The following is a 22,408-nucleotide window of genomic DNA, read 5'->3' as shown; positions in this document are numbered from 1 at the left end:
AAAACACTTCAATAAAGGACATTTTTTGCAACATGCCTCTCATCCCGTCCTCCTTGAACAAGGGAAATTTTCGCAGGGCCAAGTCAAACCTGCAAAGTGCATGTTTATTCCTGTGTTTTCAGAGAGGGCTTATAGAGATGAATGTTTAAATGGGTGTATTTGCAGCATGGCTGTCTTTTGGAAAATTCTGTGGTAAAAAAAAAAAAAAAAAAAAAAAGGGAGTTGAGAACGTTGAAGGGGTAATAAAAAGACAACAATTTCTTGACAGCACAAAAGTCTGGATTACTGCAATATGTGCTGGGGAAAATTGCTTTGGTAGCCAATACTCTGTGTGTGCATAAACTATAAAAAGATCAGTGTTTAAGACTTACCTGAAACAGGCAGTTCACGTTTTTTATTGCAAATTTTATATGGAGATGCAGAGATCTTTTAAGGCTTTTAACACTACATTAACTGTTATTTGATAGCAATTCAGGAAGTGTGGAAAGGATTTCACCTTTAAGGAAAGTGTTCCAACTTTCAGAGGCATTTCTTCACCCATTGTTTTGATTTGGTTTTTATTAGACACTGTTTTTAACATCGACTGAAAAGAAAATGGGATCAGAACTTTGGAAAAAGGGGGTATAGTCTCTAATTCAATCTTCAGGTTATGTCAGGATCTCTACCACACTTACTGTCAAGCCTCATTACTCAATTTTCAAAAAAACCTGATACTTTGTACTTTCAGGTCTTGCCATTTTCAGATAAACACTATGTAAAGAATCCGATTTTATGCTGTGCAAAATAAATGATTAATTCTTTCAACCTATTCTGTGCGTCTTTTTAAATCCGAACTTCAAAGCTGACTAATTACATCCGTCCAAATTCCTCCTGTGACTCTCAATCCCAACTCCTGGCTTTTCCTGGAGGGAAAACAGAGCTGCTGTGGATCCCATCTGACCCTGGCAGGAGGGGGAGGCAGCCAAGTTTAACTCCGAGGTGATTTTTTGTTTGTTTGTTTTTTCCCCTGCTTATTCCCGAACTAGATATTCCTGCTACAACTTTTCATTTCAGTATGGGGCAGAATCGAGCAGAGACAGCACGAAGCTGAGAAGGTGAAGGTGCTGATGGCTCGGCGTGGATTCGGGTCATACTTAGGGCTGCTCCTGCCCCGGGATGCGCACGGGGAGGGGACACAAATCCCTGTCCCCGTCCCCAATCCCGCTCCGCGCTTTTTCCTCGCCAGGTGGAGCCCAAGGGGCGTTTTCCGACTCTTGGAGCCCTTTCAAGCACTTTCTGGTTTTTTGCCCGAAATCCCTTAAAAGTTACTTTCACTTTCTTTTCTGAACGTCCGACCTCAAAGGAACTTAGCTTAGGGTCTTCTGATCGTTTATCATCTCCCTCTTCGCTCCATCTAAACGCCTCTTTAAAAAGTCCATCTTTTCAAGCCCTGAGCTTTTTAAAGGCAGTGCCGTGTATTTATGGTGTATGTTGTACATTTAGGGCATTACTCAAGTAAGATGGAGCGGCACCAATTGTTTAGTATTTTTTTCCTTCAAAGGTGGCAGGTTTTGCTTATTTCTGTCCTGAAATTCAGCGAAGCCTCTCCAGTACTGCCACAGGAGTCCCACAGAAGTTGTGGATGCTGCATCCTTTTAAACGTTCCGGTGTTGGATGGAGCTCTGAGCAACCTGTTCTAGTGAAAAGTGTCCCTGCCCGTGGCAGGGAGTTGGAACTGGATGATCTTTACGGTCCCTTCCAAACCATTCCATGATCCCATTATTACAGCTCTGCTCCCAACTTTTCATTCTTTTCGTTGTGCTTAAACTTCTCTTGCCTCTTGAAATTGCCTCACCTTCAGAGCACCCTCTGGACTTCAGGCTCATTGAATCCAAAACTGTAAAACTGTTTATTCACACCTCGCTTGCTCACCTTTGCCCATGGCCTGTTTAGACAAAACACCTTTTAAGTTTGTGTGTGAAGCACAAAAGTAAGGATTTATAGCAAGAATGTGGCTTTTTCTGATAATGACAATGAAGTGTACACAAATACGTGAAGGCTGGCAATGCAAGTGCTCTGTGGAATTTTCCAGTACAATGTGTAATTCTGATGCCCACTTAAACAGTAAACATCTACTGTTCTCCCCTTTCTCCACCAAAACAAACTCTTTAAAAATAAATGGCTTGTGGTTTCTTTTTTATTTATTTTTTTCCTTCTAGAGGCTGACAAGTACCACTTGCCTATACCTTGATTCATCATCTGTTTGGCTAGGGAATTCAATAGCATTTCCCAAGAAATACAGGTTATTGTAAAGAATACAGGGATCTGTGCTGCTAGTGCCTCCACAAATATTAGAGTATTGGATTTTTACAGCTGTTAGCTAGGTGAGACTGCTTTCTATGAATAAACAAGGCATTGTGATTCTTCATATTCTTTCTTTTCATGCACCCAGAATTGTTCTGAAGCACTATGAGTAGGAATACTATTTACTTTTCCCTTGAGTGCTTTTTAACTGTAAATTTAACATTACTTTCGGCTTTCTGTATTCTCATTGAATGAGATTCTTTTTATCCTTGGACAACTTGAACATTCTCAAGGCTGGTGGTTTATACTGATTTTTAACTGCTGATTTACTTTTGATTGCTGACCATCTTCTATCTGGATGAAATGCAGCTAAATATATTTTCCATATGTGTCTCTGAATTAACAAAGCAGAAGACAAACACACAAATTAGCCCCACCTGTGTATTGTTTTGCAGGCCAGCAATGCCCCAGACTCACAAGCTTTACAGGTTTTCCATCTTATCAGCTGAACGTCATCAATGCTTCATTTTCGCCCCTTGTTAAATGATCCGTTGTTCCAGTTCTTGGGGAAGATGACTTTAATCCTTTATATCCACAGAAGAAGCATCTAAAAGGTCTCACCTTGTTTTCAGTATTTGCTCCTGGGTTTCATAAAGACAGTTAAGGTATACCAGAAAAAAAAAAAAAAAAAAAAGAAAAAATCAACAGTAATTTTATTACAATAGACATTTACATCTCTATTTCTCTACGTTCCCTTTCATGTCACCACCACACAGGATGCTGAGTTATGGCACAGGCACATGGTGAATTATAGGGGAGTTAAATTATGGCACAGGCACCTGGTAAATTATGGGTGAGTTAAATAACTGCTCTTCCACACTGCTGCCCCTGTTGTGCATGTGCATGTTCTTGTCTGCCCCAAGTCTTAGGTAAAATTAGACACCAGCTGAACATTTTATGTAGGAGGTCCATTTTTTTTTTAAGTTCTTGTGAGTTCTACAAGCAAAGATTTACTCCAGCATTCCCTCCCTGCCTTGCAAACTCTGCCTCCATTTTAAATCATTAAATTCTCTCAACTCATTCTGCCAGGATTGAAAACCCACTGCTGGCCATTTGTGGGCAAGCAGAAAACACGTAAATTAAATTCCCACGAGGGCTGGAATGACACTTTGGCTCATTTGCCAAGTGAGGTGGATGCAGAAAATCTCTGTTGGTGCCACGGTTCAAAGGGCAAGCAGGAACTTGCTTGTGTAGTTTAAAGTGTGCTAGACCGTAAACTTCCTCTGCTGACTGGATTTTGTGGTGAGAAGACAAGAATAAGACCCTGTAGATGCGTTCACCTGCTCCATTCAGCATCATTTGTTTCCTGAGTAGATTTCCCGTCCTGCTCATCACCAAAGGGTCTTACAGCCTCACAGGAACTGAGAGGGCAGATTAATATTTTGTAAGTTTTTCTCTGAGCTTTCAAATTACAGAAAGAATGTTTGCAGGATGAAATCAGAAATGATCCTTCAGCAGGGTTCTGCACCCCACATCTTGGACTAATCACTAAATAAAGAAAGAAGTGTCGCTTGGGTTTTTTTGCAGATACAAAACTTAGATACCTGAAGTAAAACATTTTATAGTTTCTTCTTTGTTCGGCACTTAAAATCCCCTCAGCCACTGGATCCCTGGGACTTGGCAGGCCAGCAAACCACGATTTGTACCAAATGCCTGGGTGTAGTTCCACGTAGTTTAGGCAGTAATGAAAAGTAACCTGTTACACTTTTCTTGTGGGTAAAAACAGGCAAAATTTCATTTGTCCCAGTAGAGACTGAGGGCCAGTGAAGTGGGTTTTTTTTCACTTTATTGAGGTGGTGACAAAGTTCCTAAGGGCTTAAATTTTTTCCCTACAGAATATGTAACCCACCACTGCTTGTACAATAAATTTATTTCAAAATTACATTATCCCAAGCCTTAGTTAATATTCCTTGCTTTAATAAAAATAGAGAAATTTTTCATTTGGTTACCACGCAGTTGTTGGTGTTTAGAGCTGGATTATTTACTTTAAGGGCTAGAAGTGCAGTTTTCAACAGTTTCAATCATTTATTAACAGAGGCATCATTTTCTTATGTGCCAGCTTGCAGGATAACACTTTCTGCAGAAATAATTGCGTATTTTAAAAAGTATGCCACACTAATGTTGTCTTTAACTTCCTCTTGCTGCCTCATAACTCTTTTTCCTTTCTGTCCAATGCTTCTCATTCCTGAAGTTCATTTGTCCCGAGTTACCTCTTTAATTATTCACACACCCAGGTTTTATGGGACATTGCTTTTTCATTTGCAAGCTCCCGTAGATTTGAAAATAACCAGCAGCAACTACTCCCTGAGGTTTTATCTGCAATTTACAGGTTATTATAATATACCACTCGCAGACAAGGACAAGAAACACATCTCCTCCAGGGACTGGAAACATTTACAGCTTTCAGGAGTGTCCTGGGAGGAATGCAAAAGCCCCGCTCTGGCTGCAGTTCCTACGTGAGTTCTTCTGCAGGATTTTATTCACCTGTTTGCTGAGCTAAACATAATTCCTGTGCATCATTAGAGGCAGAGGGAACGAAAGAGCTTAGTGGGAACTAAATCTCAGAGGTTTAAAGGGCAACTGCAGAATCAGAGAGCAGTTTAAGCGATTTTCTAAATGAAAATTAGTGACCCAGCTACCTCAGCAGGGAGGAAACCTCCAAGTGAAGGTGCACAGCACCTGGTACATAAGAAAAGATGAACCAAGAGTGGGCTGGAGCTCATGGTGGAAATTGTGTCATCCCAGTGCTGTGATGAGGGGTGGAAAAAGGAGGATGGGTCTCCAACGGAAAAAGCCCTGGGTTGGGTTCAACAGACTCAAAACTCACTGGATCATCTGCAGAATGGAACCAAACTCAAAGAGATAGGTTTAGATTGGATATTAGGAAGCAATTCTTCCCTGTGAGGGTGCTGGGGTGCGGCCCCATCCCTGGAAGTGTCCAAAGCCTGAGTAACCTGATGTAGTGGGACATTCCCAGCCCATGGCAGGGAGATCATCCGCTAGAGACCAGATGATTTTTAAAGTCCCTTCCAACCCAAAACACTTGGAGAGGGAAAGGAAAGGAAAGGAAAGGAAAGGAAAGGAAAGGAAAGGAAAGGAAAGGAAAGGAAAGGAAAGGAAAGTAAAGGAAAGGAAAGGAAGGAAAGGAAAGGAAAGGAAAGGAAAGGAAAGGAAAGGAAAGAAAGGAAAGGAAAAAAGAGAAAGGAACAGGAAGGAAAGACGAAAGGTAACAAGCGGAAAGGATAAAGGGAAAGGAAAAGGGAAACGGATAAGGGGAAAGGAAAGAGGAAAGAAAAGGAAGGGAAAAGAAAGGGAAAGGAAAGGGAAAAGGAAAAGGGGAAAGGAAAGGGAAAGGAAAGGGAAAGAAAGGGACAAGAAAAGGGAAGGAAAGGAAAGGGGAAAGGAAAGGGAAAGGACGAAAGGAAAAAAGGGAAAGGAAAAAAGGGGAAAGGAAGGGAAAGGATGGGAAAGGAAGGGAAAGGAAAGGGATAAAAGGAAAGGAAAGGGAAAGGAAAGGGGAAAGGAAAAGGGGAAAGGAAAGGGAAAGGAAAGGAAAGGAAAGGGAAAGGAAAGGGAAAGGAAAGGGAAAGGAAAGGAAAGGAAAGGAAAGGAAAGGAAAGGAAAGGAAAGGAAAGGAAAGGAAAGGGAAAGGAAAGGGAAAGGAAAGGGAAAGGAAAGGGAAAGGAAAGGAAAGGAAAGGGAAAGGAAAGGAAAGGAAAGGAAAGGAAAGGGAAAGGGAAAGGGGAAGGGGAAGGGAAAGGGAAGGGAAAGGGAAAGGGAAAGGAAAGGGAAAGGAAATCCAGCTTTCCGAACGGGCTGATGAGTGGCATATATCCCCTCCTGCCGTCCCGCCGGCGAGCTGGGTGCTCTCTGCGGAGAATAAAGTTATTTAACTTTAACCGGGGCGGTGCGGCGCTGACTGGCGGCCGCTCCCCTTCCCGCTCTCTTCCCGGTGCTGGCAGAGGGAGGCCGGGAGAGGGACGAGGAGGAGGAATAATGAAGCTGACCCGGCACTGTGAGTAGGATGCGCCCCGGAGCCGCTCCGGGAGGGACGAGACCCCCCTCGCCAAGGGGAAGGGGCGAGAGGGCAGGCTGAACACCCAGCTCTTAGTCTGGAAAAATTCATGCTCAAGTTCTAACAGATTTTTTTTTTTCCTTTTTTTTTTTATTTTTTTCTTTTTTCCCTCTGTTCAAGCCCAGCTGTGTGCGGGTGGGTGTGTGTATTAGCGAAGTGTGGCTGCCTGGGGGCTTGGAATCAGCAAAACACAGAATAGCCCGATACTGGGCTTACATTTCGTGATTCGGTTGCTGCCAAGGGGCACCTGAGAGACAAGGGAGATTGGGAGCTGCTGGAAGGTGGGACTGGTGACACAGGACCCGAGGGAATGGCAGGAAGCTCCCTTGGGAGGTTTAGGTTGGATTATCAGGAAAAGGTTTCCACCCAGAGGGTGGTTGAGCATTGGAACAGCTCCCCGGGGAAGTGGGGAGCACTGAACCTGACGGAGCTCAAGTAGGGTTTGGACAATGCTCTCAGGCACAGGGTGGGATTGTTGGGGTGTCCTGTGCTGGGCCAGGAGTTGGACTGGATGATCCTCGTGGGTCCCTTTCAACTCAGGTTATTCTGTGATCCTGTCATCTTTTCCTCATGCTCTGCTGTTTTACATGTCCTGCCACACCTCCACGCTGACTGTCCTTCCTCCTGGCTCCTCTCTGCCTGGCACTGTGAGCTGCTGAGTGTCCGTGCCCCATGACAGTGGCACAGCTGTAGCTCTCAGGGAGCTCCTCCATGGCAGAAATGGAGCGAGGGAGGCACAGCAACACCTCTGCAGCTCAGTGCCCCCACACTGCTCCTTGGTGCTGAACAACCACAGCCTCCAGTATCAGCAAAAACAGAGCCTGACTTTCCCGCATGTGCGCTGGACTTTGTGCTTCATAACTCTGAATTTCCTAATCATAAATATTACGCTCTCTTGACTATCTTGACTTTGTCCGAGTTTATGGCTTCGGTGTTAACAGTGTAGAGGTTTGCACGTGTCTGCGGAGAAACCCAAAAATGAGTGTATGTGTGCAGGATAAATAACCTCAGTAAACCTAAGAGAACCAGCTGGACCCAGCAGTTCAGGTCAGTGAGGTCTCAAGATGCTTTTTTGCGTCCCAGAAAGCAAAACGAAAAGTTGGTTGATGGTGAAAATATTCCGTGAGATCTGAGAACCAAGCACAAACTGCGCAGGAGAGTTGGTAAATGTTGAGCATTAAAAGGCATATCTCAGAAAACATTTAAAGAAGCTTGTGTTCTAAGTAAAATACAGGACATATTGCAGAATCACAGAACTGTTTAGGGTGGGAAAAATCTCCAAGATCACCGAGTCCAACCTTTGATTGATCATCACCCTGTGAACTAGAGAGTAGCATTGAGTGCCACATTCAGTTGTTTCTTGGACTCCTCCAGGGATGGGCACTGCCAAGCTCCCTGGGCAGCCCCTGCCAAGGCCTGAGCCCCCTTTCCATGGGGAAATTCCTGCTGCTGTCCAAACTGAGCCTCCCCTGGCCCAGGCTGAGGCCGTTCCCTCTGCTCCTGTCCCTGTTCCCTGGGAGCACAGCCCGACCCCCCCAGCTGTCCCCTCCTGTCAGGGGCTTGTGCGGAGCTGCAAGGTTCCCCTGAGCCTCCTTTTCTCCAGGCTCAGCCCTTTCCCAGCTCCCTCAGCCCCTCCTGGGGCTCCATTCTGGACATGCTCCAGCCCCTCAATATCTTTCTTGTAATGAGGAGCCCAGAACCAGACACAGGAATTGAGGTGTCACCAGTGCCCAGTACAGGTGGGTCCTGTTCCTGTGGCCACACAATTCCTTATCCAAGCCTCAGTCCATCGATCCAGCCTGTCAGATCCCTCTGCAGAGCCTTCCTGCCCTCCAGCAGATCCACACTGCCACCCAACTTCCTGCTGTCTGCAAAGTGACTGAGGGTGCCCTCGATCCCCTCACCCAGATCATCAATAAAGACACTGGCCCTAAAATTGATCCTGGGGACACACTGGTGACTGAACACCAGCTAGGTGTGTCACTGTTACATTTTATCTTCTTTTGCCAGGATCAAGATTAAATGCCCGAGATGCTGTTTCTTGTTTGGACTCAGATGTTTATTAATCCTTATTTACATTACAGTCTCACAAGCCGTGAGTTCCACAGCACTTCAAGCTAACAAACGAAAAATGGCCCCCCATCTCTCTCTCTCTACAAGGCCTTTTAAGGATAAACTGTCCAATTAAGAAATGACACCTAAATTATTTTTACTTTTAACCCAATAACCAAACACCCATGGCAATGTGTATTTTTCTACCCAATTACAAAATCCCACCCAGACCCATGAAGAAGAAGGTGAAAAAGAAGGACTCAGCCTCTGCCCTAAACCCTCCATCTTGCTTTATATATATTACTATATTCTAAACCCTTAATCTCTTAAGTTTTCCACCCTGTGATATCACACACTTCTATTCAAACTCCACACCCTCAATCCCAGTGCTGTCACTCAATTTTGGAAGCCTTTTTCAAGTCCTCAGGTCAAATGCAGTGTTTTCTTGGGGGTCAGTGCCTGTCAGAACAGAAAATCTGAAATTCTCAGCGCCCAGGGTTCCAACATGGCACCATTCCCCACCACTCTCTGGGCTTGGACGTGCAGACAGTTCTTAACCCAGGGAAGATGCACCTGTCCAGGCCCTGGGCCGCGGCTTTTCCAGGAGATTTTGCGGGAGATGGTGTCAAAGGCTTTGCTGAAGTCCAGGGACGCACATCCACAGCCTTCCTCACATCCCCCTGGGGGGGTCACCTGCTCACAAAAGGAGATCAGGTTGGTCAGGCAGGACCTGACTTTCCTAAACCCGTGCTGATCGCTTTGTTATCCTGTTTGTGCCATGTGATCCCGCTCAGGATGATCTGTTCCGTGATTTTCCCAGCCCCCAGGGAAGAACATCAGGCAGAACAGCAGTTAGGCATTTGTACTTTCTCTTCTATTTAGGTAAAATGCTGCATTGTTGAGTCTGTTTTGCAAGAGAGTTGCTCCATAATAATGATGAGAAATAGTGCAAATACATTGGAAAGGTAAAACCTGCCGAGCTAACTGTGGAACGAGCAAAACAAAACCTGGCTGGTGCTCTCACAGGTCTTTGCAAAGCACAACACCCCTCTCCGAAAATAGTCACTGAAATCTCTCAATAAAATTGTCATTTTCACTTCATCCTTCATGGGTTTTGTCTTTGAAACTTGTGACTTGGCCTCCTTTACAAATTAAATACATTTTGGGTATAAATCTGGTATTTTTAATTTTACTATTAAAAAAACCAAAGGTTGGTGTCATTCTTCTTGGTTCCTGATTTGTGGACTTTGTCAGTGTTTGTGTTCACATCACTGCACAAATGAAGTGTCAGGGTAATTTCAGTATTATTTTAGCGTGGGTTTGCACCACTACTCATGGTGGAGTGAGAGATTTCTCATGGGTAATACCTAGGGAAATTTATAATATCTGAAGATCCATTATATTACTCTCTCAATCCTTTGATGAAAGCACAGCAAGCTTCTCATAATATTTTCCCTGCAGTCACACAAATGTTTCTGCAATGTTTCATTGGGCTTTTTACTTTTAAAGCTGGGAGAATGCAGGAATAACCACGTGGACAAATACAAATAGGGAGTAGCTAGAGAGGAAAAAATCAGTCTTCACAGTGTATTATCAACAGAACCTGAGCCAATAAAGTCAGCTTTTACGGGGAAAAAAAAAAATCAAAATTCTTTCTGGCATGAATAACCAGAAGTAAAGGCTGAGGAACATCTGTGTTGGACCAGTGTGTTCATTTTAGGGAATATGTCAGAATTTGGATGCAGACCAATTGGGCAGAATTCACAGGAGAGGCAGAACTCGCAAAACGGGACTTGAGGAGAACAAGTGAAAAAATTTAGCTTTATTCTAGAGAAAGGTTAGGGCAGAAATCTTAATGTTTATAAAAGGTAGTTCCAAGAAGGAAAGGAAAGAAGTATCTTACGAGTGTAAACTGTTCTAAGGAAGATTCAGACTAGGTAACACAAGATATTTCCTGAGGGCTGGCAAAGTAAACATACTGCACATTTTTTGGACACTGGTACTGTTCAACTCAGTTTTCAGGACTATAAAACAAATCATTTTCTTGTTTTCCACTTTAACAGACCCTTGTTTTCAAGGATGGTTCTTTGCACATGAGGAAGTGACTCATGCCTCTAAAACAGCCTGTTCCACTAGTGCAGTGTGATAATTCCTCATTTAGCATCATAAATTAGGTGGTGTATTTCATCAGGAAAGCCTTGTTAGCGCTTCTGGTGTTGAGGAAAAGCAGATATTCAATATGAGGAAGAAGCTTTTCACAACAAAGGGGGTAAAACACTGGCACAGGTTATCCAGGGAGGTGGTGGCTGCCCCATCCCTGGGAATACCCAGGATCAAGCTGGACAGGGCTCTGAGCAACCTGGTGCAGTTGAATATTTCCTTGCTCATTGAAGGGAGGTCAAATAGATTATCTTTGAGGATTTCTTCCAACCCAGATTAATTTGTGATTCTTTGAATGCCATCAGAGTTTATTGTGTGAAAGGGATTGTTTGGGCCCTCTGCTGTTTTAACCCAGCATGAGAGCAGGGAATTCCCTGTTTGGTCAGCGTTTAAACCCATTCCTGGAGTGTTTGCATGTCTCAAAATATCAACAATAACTGCAAAGCACCTCTTTAGCACCTGGTACTTACTTTTCAGAGTCAAAATCCTGCCAGGATTGAGTGAAATTTCGTGTTTCTTTGAGGTATTAGGGATGTGGACTGAAGGGAGTTTTGGGGGGAATTTTCTGCTTGAAGATCGAGTTTAAAAACAAAAGGAGTTGTCCTAGATAGGAATGCAGCAAATACTCTATTGCCACATCTCTGAAGGCTGTGGTTAGCACAGTGAATCAGACAAAAAACAGCCAGTTTCGGTAGCAATGCCAGAAAAAAACAACATTTTTTGTGTTGCTATGAAAACATTTTTATGTCTTTGTGGTGTGTAGGGTTTTCTTTGTTGTTGTTGTTGTTGTTTTTGTTTGTTTGATTGATTGTTTTGTTTGTTTTGGGGGGGTGTCTTGTGATTTTGGTTTTTGTTTGTTTGTTTGTTTTGGGGGTTTGGGGGGGGGTTGGTGGGTTTTTCGCTGTTATTGCAGGTTTGTTTTGTGGGGTTTTTTTGGTTTTTTTTTTTTTTTTTTGGGGGGGGGGGGGTGGTTTTTTTTTTTTTTTTTCATTTTTATTTTCTCCTTCACAGCTGTTCTGAGACTGTTCGGATTCTTGTTGGCATCCATGGCTGCTTGGTATTTGGGATACTTTGCTGCTGTTTACGTACACCAAAACAGAATATCTATTGTTGCACTTCAAGAGATCGGAAAGAAACCAGTGTTGAGGGGTGTGTAGTTGTATTTATTTCCTTTTTTTCTCTCTGTACTGTATCTGCTATTGTGTATTTACATGCTAAATGACAAATGGCTTGTTAGCTAGGAAATTATTTGGTATGTGCTATTATGTTGACTGTAAAGTTAATTAAAGCAAAGCTAAACCTTTTCTTGGACGAGGTTTTTGAAGAAACCCGTCAGCCTATTTTTTCAAGTGTACAAAGGTAATTAATTGAACACTGATGTAAGGACACCTTATTTGTTTGCTGGCATAAAAGTGCAACGCCGCAGCTTTGGTTCTATCACATGTATTGTATATTTATGGTAAACAGCTGAACCACTAACTAAACTTTGTGAGCAAATTCTCATTATTTTTTAGCTCTACTCTGACCAGGTGGTTTAATATGTATATTAATAATATGTATATGTATAATATATATAATCAATATGTTAATATGTATATTTTTGTCATTCTCTGACTAAGTTATTGTGTAAAGAAAGGGCTTAAAATAAGAATGATAACCATTCACGTCAAGCTATTGGTAGGAAACCTTTATCCTTGTAGCCTTTGTTTCCTGTTATGTGGAACAGCAGATAATAATTACCTCATTTTCAATTATACCTATCTGGTAATCAGTGACAACTTCCAGCCCAAACAAACCTGTGATGAAGTTGCCAGAATCCCAGAGAACTGCCAGGATTGTGTGTTCAGATGTGTGAGTTAAGCACGTTGACTTTAGGGGATTTATCCCGTGTAGAAATTGTTCCTGTAGCATCCAATAAAGCATTTTTTCGTCTTTGCTGTTGCAGCCCCAGCCCCCAAAAGGCAGAAGTGTGACCACTGGTCTCCCTGCCCGCCTGGGAACTTCGCCTATCGCATCCTCAGCGGCGGTGGCAAACAGAGGAAGGCTAAAATTTGTTTTGAGGATGAGCAGTGAGTACCACTCTAACTTTACACTTAAGCAAGTGTTTGGGTTTGGTTCAGTAGCAGCAACTGAGCTCCTCCCAGGGAAGTTTTCTGGTGGAAAACTTCAGAATTTATCAGACACTAACTCTTCTTCTTCTGGCTTGTTGTTTTGGGTTTTTTTAAAACCTAATCTCCAGCGATTTTCTTTGTTCTTCTACATAAGCTGGAGAAAAGCATTAGTTTTCAGTAGGATTTTTAATTTTCATGGTTCAGGATAGCAGAGTTGCAGAATGTTGACTGCTCAGCATCTTCTGAAAGTCAGGTTCTTTCATGGCTTTTCAAACTGGACAGGTGAAATAACTTCAAAACCTTGCAGTGACCTTTCCTGGAGACATAATCCACAGAGAGTACAGCCACAAAACCACTTTATCTTGTTTGGTTGGTTTTTTTTTTTTTCTCCTTTATCTTTCTGTCTGCACTTGTACAAAATATTTTCTTGATCTGGCTCATTTTGAAAGAGTCATTGTTGAAGGAAAGTGACTGATACACTGTGCAAGATTTTTCAGCTCTTGTTTATGACAGAGTTTTGAATTAAATAACTAAAGGAAACATAAATATCAGAAAATTACTTAGCACTGGTAAACATAACTTTGCAACAGAGCTGCTGGACAGATGTGTTTTACTGATATTGTATTTATTTCAATTCCAGGCTTATAAGTGAATGGAATAATGGAGCTGGAAGTGGTATAAACATTGCCATTGTGAATTGTAAGTAGGAGAAAAAAAATGTTAGAGAGAGACACACTTTTGTACTGCAATAAATTACCAGTGTTCTTGAGGGGCTTGGAAATTTTGTTTTGTGGGTTTTTTTTACCAGTTAGTATGGAAGGGAAAGGAAAATATTGCAAACTTGATTCACGTTCATGTAAGAAAAACAAATCTGTGTGATAAAAACAGTCTTCTGGGTAAACAAAAGAAACATGTTCATAATCAATATAGGAGAATAGGATAGAAAATGTGCACACAGATGTGATGTAAGTGTATTTTATTAGACAAAAGACTTGTCGCACAGCAGGAATATCTGTGATCTCCAGCAGTAGGACTCAACTTTCAGCTTCAGTCCTCAATAAAATATATCTGCTGCTCCACTGATAAGAACGAAGCAGAAAGTGGGAGCTGCAGTTCTGCCTCAAGGTGTAGCCATGGTACAAATTCCTTTTTCAGACTTGGTCAGGATACAGAAAGACGAACTCAAATTTTATTTCATCTTAAACTACCATTTGCTTATAGTAAAAGCCACTGGAAGCAGCAAGTGTGCTTTATCCTAGGTTTGGAGGCACCTAAATCCTAAATTTGGATTTAGATGAATGGGAATGGTGATGAAGTGCAGTGTATACAATAATGGGTCTAGGGAAAAATAAATGGCTAAATCTTGTGGTGGGGGCGGGGGGGGAAAGGGGGTTCACAGGCACAGTCAGGTGGGTTTTGATCACAAAACACTTATATTCGAATCTTTTTTGTCTCCCTATTGCTAAGCAAGATCTTGACCTTGTCTGAACTTCTATGATTTTGCTGAAAGTTAAATTAACCACTGACAAGAATACAAGAAGCTGTTCCAAATTTTTCCCCAGTAAACCACTGTTTTGGTTTTGGTTTTGGTTTTGGTTTTGGTTTTGGTTTTGGTTTTGGTTTTGGTTTTGGTTTTGGTTTTGGTTTTGGTTTCCAACAACCATAAAGTCTTTACTGGGTATAAAATATAAAAACGAGTTAAAAATTCGAGTAAGAGGAGAAATCCTCATCTGGAATGCAAAAGCAAGATGGTGGCAAATCGGAGCAGGTAAATCTGTCCATTATCCTGCACCAGTCTGTAGGAAAACCTATTTTTACTTGTCTTTTAATTAGATCAGGCAAGATAATGACTGTCTCAATAAGTGTCTTATGGGTGAAACGTTGAACATCTCAAACACTGCACAGTATAGGATTAAGCTCATTCAAATAATCTTAGGCTTAACCAATTTTCCTATCTATGACTGTGACCTAGTATAGTATATTTAGATATAAAAACATGGAAGCACACACCAAAAAATGAATTTTTCTTTAAAACAAGAAGAAATAAATTTTTTTTTAGTCACATTTGATGATTCAGAGACTACATGAAACAAAATATTCTCCCCAACTCTTCAACTTGTTATTTCATATTTCTTCCAATTTAATAACTGAAACAAAAGAAGCCAAATAATAGACAAAATTAGGGATGCCTAGCTTTAGCTGAAAATGCTATGTTTGCCTATTGAATAAAATACTATTTGCTCATATTTAGACCTTTTTTTTTTTTTTTTTAAATTACAGATAAAACAGGAAAACTGAGGTCGACAAATTTTTTTGAAATGTGGGCAGGAGGTAAGGAAAAGAGTTCAACAGAGCTTTTGTTAGCATTTCAGTGTTAAAAATAAAAACAGATTCATGTAATTATCCTCCTCTTTCCTGTTTGACTTTGTATTCTCAACAGGGATCAGCTAGAAACAAACAGCTGCTGTCTTCATAAAATATGTTCTGGCCAGATATGATGACAAATTTTGCCTGAAAAGCTGAATTTCTCCTGTTGGTTGAGATAGTTAATTTTATATATATATATATATATAAAATTATCTTGCTCTTTTCCTTTTTTTGTTTTGTTTTTTTCTTTGGTCTTCATTATTTCAGTCTGGTAAGAATGGCACTTAACCAGATATGACATCCAGATACTTCGCACAGCAAAATTCCTTTTCCTGACATATTTTGTTTTATTTTAGTTACAAAATCATCATAGTTATACAATCATCATAGAAAATTTGCTAATCTGTCTCTTGACATCCTTCCACATAGCTGGAAGGATGGTCTACTTTAAGAAGAGCTCTAAACACTTTTTCTGAACTTTGAATGGTTTCTTTACCTGTTAGTGAGGAGAACCAGAATGCTCTGAGGCATTGAAAGCTGATTCTCCTTAAATCCTTAAAATCCTCCTAAAATCCTTAAAAACGCTCGTGACCGTGGGTGCATGAGTGGGAATGTGATGTGTGTGCCACGAATAACCAGCTGTGTGCTTGACTCCACAGACCACTCACGGGAGATGATGGATTTCATCAGGAATGCACCAGATGGGAGCCTCCTGCTGATGGCCACTCACGATGATGGGAGCACCAGGTGAGCGGTTATGGAGCCGGAGGGGCAGGGCAGTGAGAATTACTGTTGTGAATTGGTGTAAATGAATGGCAAATTCCATTCTGCACTCAGAGTTGTTCTCTCAATTCTTGCCTAAAAGTTTTAATTCCATGTCTTTTCCCTGACTGCACATATCTGTGTGTTGGTGCTCCCTAGGATGGGTAGATATTATATTGTTTAAAAGCACCCCAAAGGGCACTGCTGTTACCTCTAGGTCACAACCTTCTTTACTCTGAAATGTTATTTATCCATACCTTCAATTATGATGTCTCTAGTTTGCATTCCTTCTAACATCATAATCTGATTTTTCAGGTGCTTTTGAATCTTTGGGGGTTTTTAACTGAGCTCATAATGTGGTAATTATCCAGGAAAAGACTTAATCTATATTTGACATCCTTGTCCTTATTTTGGAAGGACTGAAGCACCAGACAGTGTTTGAGATATATTTTAATTTCTGCTATGCTGTTACAAACAGGTTCTATTAACATCAGGAACTAACTGAGAAGGAAAATATTTGATAAATTCAGTTCTCTCTGTGAATTCAATGTCATGCTACTACCACTGCTCTCAGGACTACTTAAATCTCACTTTTGCTTGTGCGGGCTTAATGCTGAATGTAAAACATGAATCAGCCATGATCTTTTTCATATTTTTTTGCATTCTGAATTTTTAACACTCATTTTTTCACTTACGTTTTCCTAGGTTGAGAAACGATGCCAAAAAATTAGTAGAAGAACTGGGAAGTAAAGAAATCAAGAATATAAGGTTCAGATCAAGCTGGGTTTTTATAGGTGCCAAAGGCTTCAAGCTGCCAGATAATATCCAAAAAGAAAAGGTCAGATTTGTTTCATTTCCACTTTATATTTGTCTGTATAGCAAAACCAAAAACTTTGGGAGTAACTTGCCCACAGGTTGCAGGAGGACTAAAGATACTGTTTGTCACAGAGATTTCTGTTTGCATCTGTGCCCTCGTTGTGTTCAGTTTCTGTAAGCCCTGTCGTGCTCATCTGTGAGACTGAGGTAGACAGAAATGAGAAAACCCAACACAGAGTTCAGGTCCCTTGATGATGCTGATTCCCTCCACAGCCATTTCAAACTTCCACAGTGGAGCTCTTTTCTCAGAATATCACCGGATCACAGAATGGTCAGGATGGAGGGGACCACGGTGGGTCACTGGTGTCACCTCCCTGCTCCAGCAGGGCCATCCCAGGGCACAGGGCACAGGGCTGTGTCCAGATGGCTCTGGAATATCCCCAGGGAGAGACTCCCCAGCCTCTCTGGGCTCTGCTCAGGGCTGCTCCCTGCCCAGGGCACAAGTTGTGCCTCCTGTGCAGGGGAATTGCTGGGCTCAGTCCCTGCCCGTGGCTCTGGGGCCATTGCTGGGCCTGGAGCAGAGCCTGGGCCCTGCTCTGCCCCTCCCTGCACACAGGGACACACAGGGACACACAGACAGGGACAGACAGGGACACCCAGGGACAGCCAGGGACACACAGGGACAGACAGGGACACGCAGGGATACCCAGGGACAGACAGACACACAGGGACAGACAGACAGGGACAGACAGACACCCAGGGACACCCAGGGACACCCAGGGCTGAGGCCCCTCTCAGCTGAGCTCCTCTCCAGGCTGAGCAGCCCCAGCTCCCTCAGCCTTTCCTGGGCACGGAGCTGCTCCAGGCCCTTCCTCAGCTCCAGGAGCTCCTGTCCCTGCTGTGCTGAGGATCCAGGGCTGGACACAGCACCCAGAGGTGCCTCCAGGGCTGGGCAGAGGGGCAGGATCAGCCCTGACCTGCTGGGAATGCTCATTCCCATGCCCCCCACGACACCATTGGCCTCTTTGGCCTCTGCTGGTCAGGGATAGCTCATTGTCCACCAGGACCCCCAGATCCTTCTCCACAGAGCTTTTCCCCAGCAATCAGCCCCAGCTTGTGCTGGCGCAGAATATTTTTGCAGTGTTCTTCACATTTCAGAGCTTCTGCTGGACAAAGATATTCAATTTAGTGTAAATCGTGAGAGCCATCTGCGAAATAAATAAAGCACTCTCTGAAAGAGAGAAACTGGCAGAGTCTTCACCCATTATGTTAAGCAAGATGTGCAACATTGTCCTCAGCTTCCCAGTCCTCCTTCATTGCCCCCTCCTCTTGTATAAGGTTTGACAAACTGCTATGTAAATAGAAAAAAACTAAATACTGATTTTCTCCTACTTTATTTTACTTTTTACAGATAAACCACTCTGACCAGACGAAGAACAGATACAAAGGCTGGCCAGCTGAAATCCAAATAGAAGGCTGTATCCCAAGAAACCTGATCTGAACAAATGCATACCTCATTAATAAAGACAATTCTATATTTTTATATCTATGGCTCTACTAAATTACCTCCAGAACTCAATAAGCATCCAAAAACCATTGTAAAACAGGTCAAATGCACAGTTTTTAACCTATCTTTCCCCTTTGTGGTTTTATTCTAATCTGAAAACAAATAGTGTTTTGATAAGAAGTGGAAATAAAATAGTCTGGTTTGGAATTGAAATGTTCAGGAAGTCAGTCATAAAATGCAAGGATTTTTGGAAGTGAGTATACATTGTCATTAATACTTTTAGGGGTTCAGTTTTACTTGTTTCTTTTCTGTATGTCTTTTGGTTCCCTTTAAATACTAATACACAAACAGAAGTTGGTCTAAATTGTAATGTAAAATCACTTGCAATACAGCAAATTACTTTGATGTCTGTTTATTAATACCATTTCTTCTGGTCAGAGAAAGTATGGCAAGAGCAGGTACATTTGTTGAGCTGATTTTAGTGATGTTGTCAACCCAGAATAGCAGGGCTAACATGTAAAGATCCAGTTACTTGAATTATTTTGTCAAATTTAAGCTGCAAATCTACATAGTTTGATTTCATGTTTTCTTCCTGTAAGTTCAACTTAGTTAAAAAAATGCAGTGACTTCATGCAAGCCTAAATGTTGTTCATGTTAACTACAGAATCAAGCACATGACTGAAAGGAAGCTGTAGAAACATTTATTCAGTTTCCCTTTTTTTGAAGCACAGCGTCTGGACTGGTCTTAAATTTGTCCCCCTGTGGTTCAGAAGTCTTTCATATGTCTGATTCCATACCTTGCTTCCTGCATTATTCCATTGTTATTCTAATTATTCCCCAAACATATGGAATTAATCCAAAATGACCAAGACAATTACATGGGGAATAACTTAGCACTATTCTTTTTATACCATTCCATTTCGTGTCTGATGATTGTCCTCATCTACTCACTCCTCCCTAGACTGACCCCACCTGTTTTAATCTGTCCTTACATTTTTTCTCAACGTTGAAACATTAGTTCTATGGTTCCTGCTCGAAGAAACCTCAGAAACTTCAAATGAAGCTTGAAAAACTTCAAATCTCCAACCATGGCTGCCACTTGCAGTCACTGCTGTGTTCCCAGCAGCTTTCTGGTGTTGTGTCTCTCACCAGTCCCTAAAGTTTCCTGCTACTGGTTTGCAAATTGCTCCACAGCCCAGGGACACTGCCAAAAAACCACTTAAATTAGTCTGACTCAATTTGACTGTGACAGACCCAGTGGTTGCTCCTTAGCACCTTGCTGCTGATGAGGTGGATACAAACTGAGCACTTCAATAGCTGGTTCAATGTTTTTCCACATTAATTCATTGTTCTTAATAATAATAATTTTTTCGGGTGGTGCTTGTGTTACCAGCAGGGTATTTATTCCTTTGCATTGTAATCACCCTTTCCTACATGCCTGAATTATAAAAATAACATAATTACAGTGCTAATGGCTGGCAGCACTCAAGAGTGCCAAGCTCTGAGACAGCCCTCGAGCTCTGTGCAGTCTGTCAGTCAATGCCTCCTGCTCCAGGACACAATTAATCTCACATTAATTACAATTAAATTTCACTTCAATTTCTGTTTAGCAGTTATCATTAAGTACAACATTCTCATGCTTTACATTTTCTCTGTTCTTCACATTCTGTGCAGGTGTTTTCACTCTTTTCAACAGTAAAAGCTGCACCTCTTGTCATCTGAATCAAAGATCAAAGGACCTCAAGAACCTTTCACAGCACAAATTCATGCAAAATGGTCTTTAACACCACGGTGTTTTTCCTTTTACAGAGATGAAGCTGAGTCACCTGGACTGGACTGAAGTGTGTTGATAATCTGCAGTGCTGAACAGCCATCATCAGATCTGTGTTCATTTGTTCATGACACAGTACTTAAATATGGCAAGCAGAGGACTCTCAAGTACTTTGACAACCCTCTGATCTGAAGAAATCATGGAAAAGTGATCACTTGCCACTTTTTCAATCACTTTTCAGATTAGAAGCAATCTTGCAGAGTTGGTTTTAAAGTGGGATTTTGACTTTGCACCCACAGATTGAACACTTTTAAAGGAACTGCCTCCTAGGAAGAAGTGCAAATCTTTTTTCATGGAATCCTAATTCTGTAAAATTAATCTGGGGGGAAAAGCAACAGCTGCAGTGGTGGAGGTCGATGATCTCCATGCTAGCTGACATTTACAACCACAAGGAGCAGGTAGGAAGTGATTTCCTGCATTCTCCCGAGCTGGGAAAGTGCTGGGAAATACCTCTGGGTGCTTATTATACACGTGGGGTCACCACCATGCAGTAAAGTTAAAGCCTGCACAGCAATCCATCTTCTTCTAATCCCAGCAGGGAGAAACCCTGAGCTTTAGGCTGTTATTCAGGGCATGGGTTTGTGGATTTAAAAGTGGGATGGCACAGCAGGTGGCAGCAGTGGTTTTCCAGATCCTCTGCATCTCTAGAAATACCCAGACTTCTAATGCTTACCTGTCCTGGGCAGGCACTGGAAGCCACAGATATGGGTGGGGGTCTCCTTGGGTGGACACCAGCAGCTTTGCCCCTGTGGTGCCAGACCTTCCTTTCCTACACTTTGCCAGGAGCAGGTTCCCATTTCAAATATCCCCAGAAGAGCATTCCACACAAAGGGGTCCCTTATACCCCCATGTAGAAGCACATTTTAGATGCTCCCATTTTTACCTTCTGTGTTAAAATGACAACCAGACCAATAAAGAATGAAGTACCTGGACAGTGTTTCCTTTTTATTTCTCCATTTAAGAGCACGAGAAATATTTCAGGGTCCTGACATGTCTCTTAAAAATCCATGGATCCCTGACAGTCCAATTTGGTGGCAGCCCCTGGAATTATTGATCAAATAATAGGTAACATTTTCAGTTTCTCGGGGACAACTGTTTCTGCATGTTCTTTGTGTAGCATTATCTACAAAGTGAGAAGTTTCCACTATATTTAAAAGAAAAATACAAGACAGGAAAAACAAGGTGAAAGATGCTCTTTTTGAGGCAGGCTGTGCTTAAAGGAAAATCCTGACCAAGAGAAAACCACCCTGACAAGCAAAGAGAAGCTGATGCTTTTACTTAAAACATAGTGCCTGGAGGGAAGTAACATATGACTGTGATTTGTGTGATCTCTTCTTAGCTGCAGTGAGATGCTGAACAATGACTAGAATTCAGGGGATTGAGATGGGTGGTTTAATAACATTTGAGTGACAGCAGTTCCTCATTTCTGGGGACTCAGAAGTTTTGATTTCAGTTCTCTGCTCTGTTTTTTTTTTTGGGGGGGGGGGGGGTTGTTGTTTGTTTGGTTTTGGGTGGGTTTTTTTGTGTGTGTGTGCTGTGTTATTGTTTTGGGTTGGGGGGGTTGTTGTTTTTTGGTTTGGATTTTTGCTTTATTTTGTTTTTCTTTCTGGGAGAGGTTTTCAGCAGCATAGGAAATGTAGCTTCTCCTCCAAAACACAGATTTTACACTAGCAGCTCCTTCTTCCAAAGTCTATCCAAAGAATAGACCCTTTTGCCTGTCCCAATTTCCATTGCAGGTCTTATTAAAAACATAAAATATTTTTTAATAGCTATGTTTTAGCCAAAAGCAATACACACTTCAACCTTGTACTTCTCAGATAAATCCTGTGTGGTTGTGTTTTTATCTCCTAGGAATTCCTACCTCCTAGGAATTCCTTAGCGGTGTTTTGTGGGAGGCTGCTCTTAGCCACTCAGCCAGGACAATGACACAAACAAAGGTACGAAAGGACATCTTGAAATCAGCTGCTCTTGTCCCTGTGGGAGAATTCAACTTGTCGGGTGTGCACTGGGAACACCACACAGCTGGTCCAAAGAGCCCCAGGAGATTCCCCAAACACCGGGATGACAACTTCTGGGTACGGGCACTGGGGAGCCGGCTCGGAGAGGTGCCTCTGTGTTTGTGGCTTGTTCCCAGAGAGGCTCTCGTGGCTGACGTGGGATTGTCTTGGCCGCAGCGACCGCGCAGCCGCCAGGTTTCAGATCTCTGCTGCTTCGCCTGCGCCCGTCTGGCTCCCGAGATGGGCCAGGCACGGGTGAGCACGGCTGGAAAAGCTGCATCTTTTATCAGTGTGGCCATGGCAAAGCTGGTGTCCCAAAATGGATTCTGTCACCTTGTGTGCAAGAAGGAAATCCCCACACAGAGCTCAGGTATTTCCTTTATTTAC

General features: G+C 42.3%; 1 protein-coding gene across 5 annotated transcripts; it reads left to right on the top strand.

Moving 5' to 3' along the window:
• The first annotated feature begins 4,703 nt into the window (after window positions 1-4,703).
• FAM3B (FAM3 metabolism regulating signaling molecule B) lies at window positions 4,704-20,942 on the top strand. 5 transcript variants are annotated; one of them, XM_040055635.2, is made up of 9 exons: window positions 4,704-4,799; window positions 11,642-11,779; window positions 12,576-12,699; window positions 13,382-13,440; window positions 15,022-15,072; window positions 15,768-15,855; window positions 16,576-16,708; window positions 18,098-18,446; window positions 20,003-20,942. In XM_040055635.2, the coding sequence occupies exons 2-8, from the start codon at window positions 11,677-11,679 to the stop codon at window positions 18,185-18,187; spliced, it is 648 nt and encodes a 215-aa protein (XP_039911569.1). In that variant the 5' UTR covers window positions 4,704-4,799; window positions 11,642-11,676; the 3' UTR covers window positions 18,188-18,446; window positions 20,003-20,942. The 5 variants fall into 5 exon arrangements, with proteins under 5 accessions (XP_039911569.1, XP_039911568.1, XP_058275330.1 ...); XM_040055634.2 differs by lacking the exon at window positions 4,704-4,799 and adding an exon at window positions 6,255-6,358; XM_058419347.1 differs by lacking the exon at window positions 4,704-4,799 and adding an exon at window positions 11,327-11,385 and having other exon boundaries at window positions 18,098-18,293.
• The last annotated feature ends 1,466 nt before the right edge of the window (window positions 20,943-22,408 follow it).

This window comes from Hirundo rustica, chromosome 2, assembly GCF_015227805.2.
Source record: "Hirundo rustica isolate bHirRus1 chromosome 2, bHirRus1.pri.v3, whole genome shotgun sequence".
NCBI lineage: Eukaryota > Metazoa > Chordata > Aves > Passeriformes > Hirundinidae > Hirundo > Hirundo rustica.
Note: the sequence above shows the minus strand (reverse complement) of the source record. Positions and strands in the feature narration are given on the sequence as shown.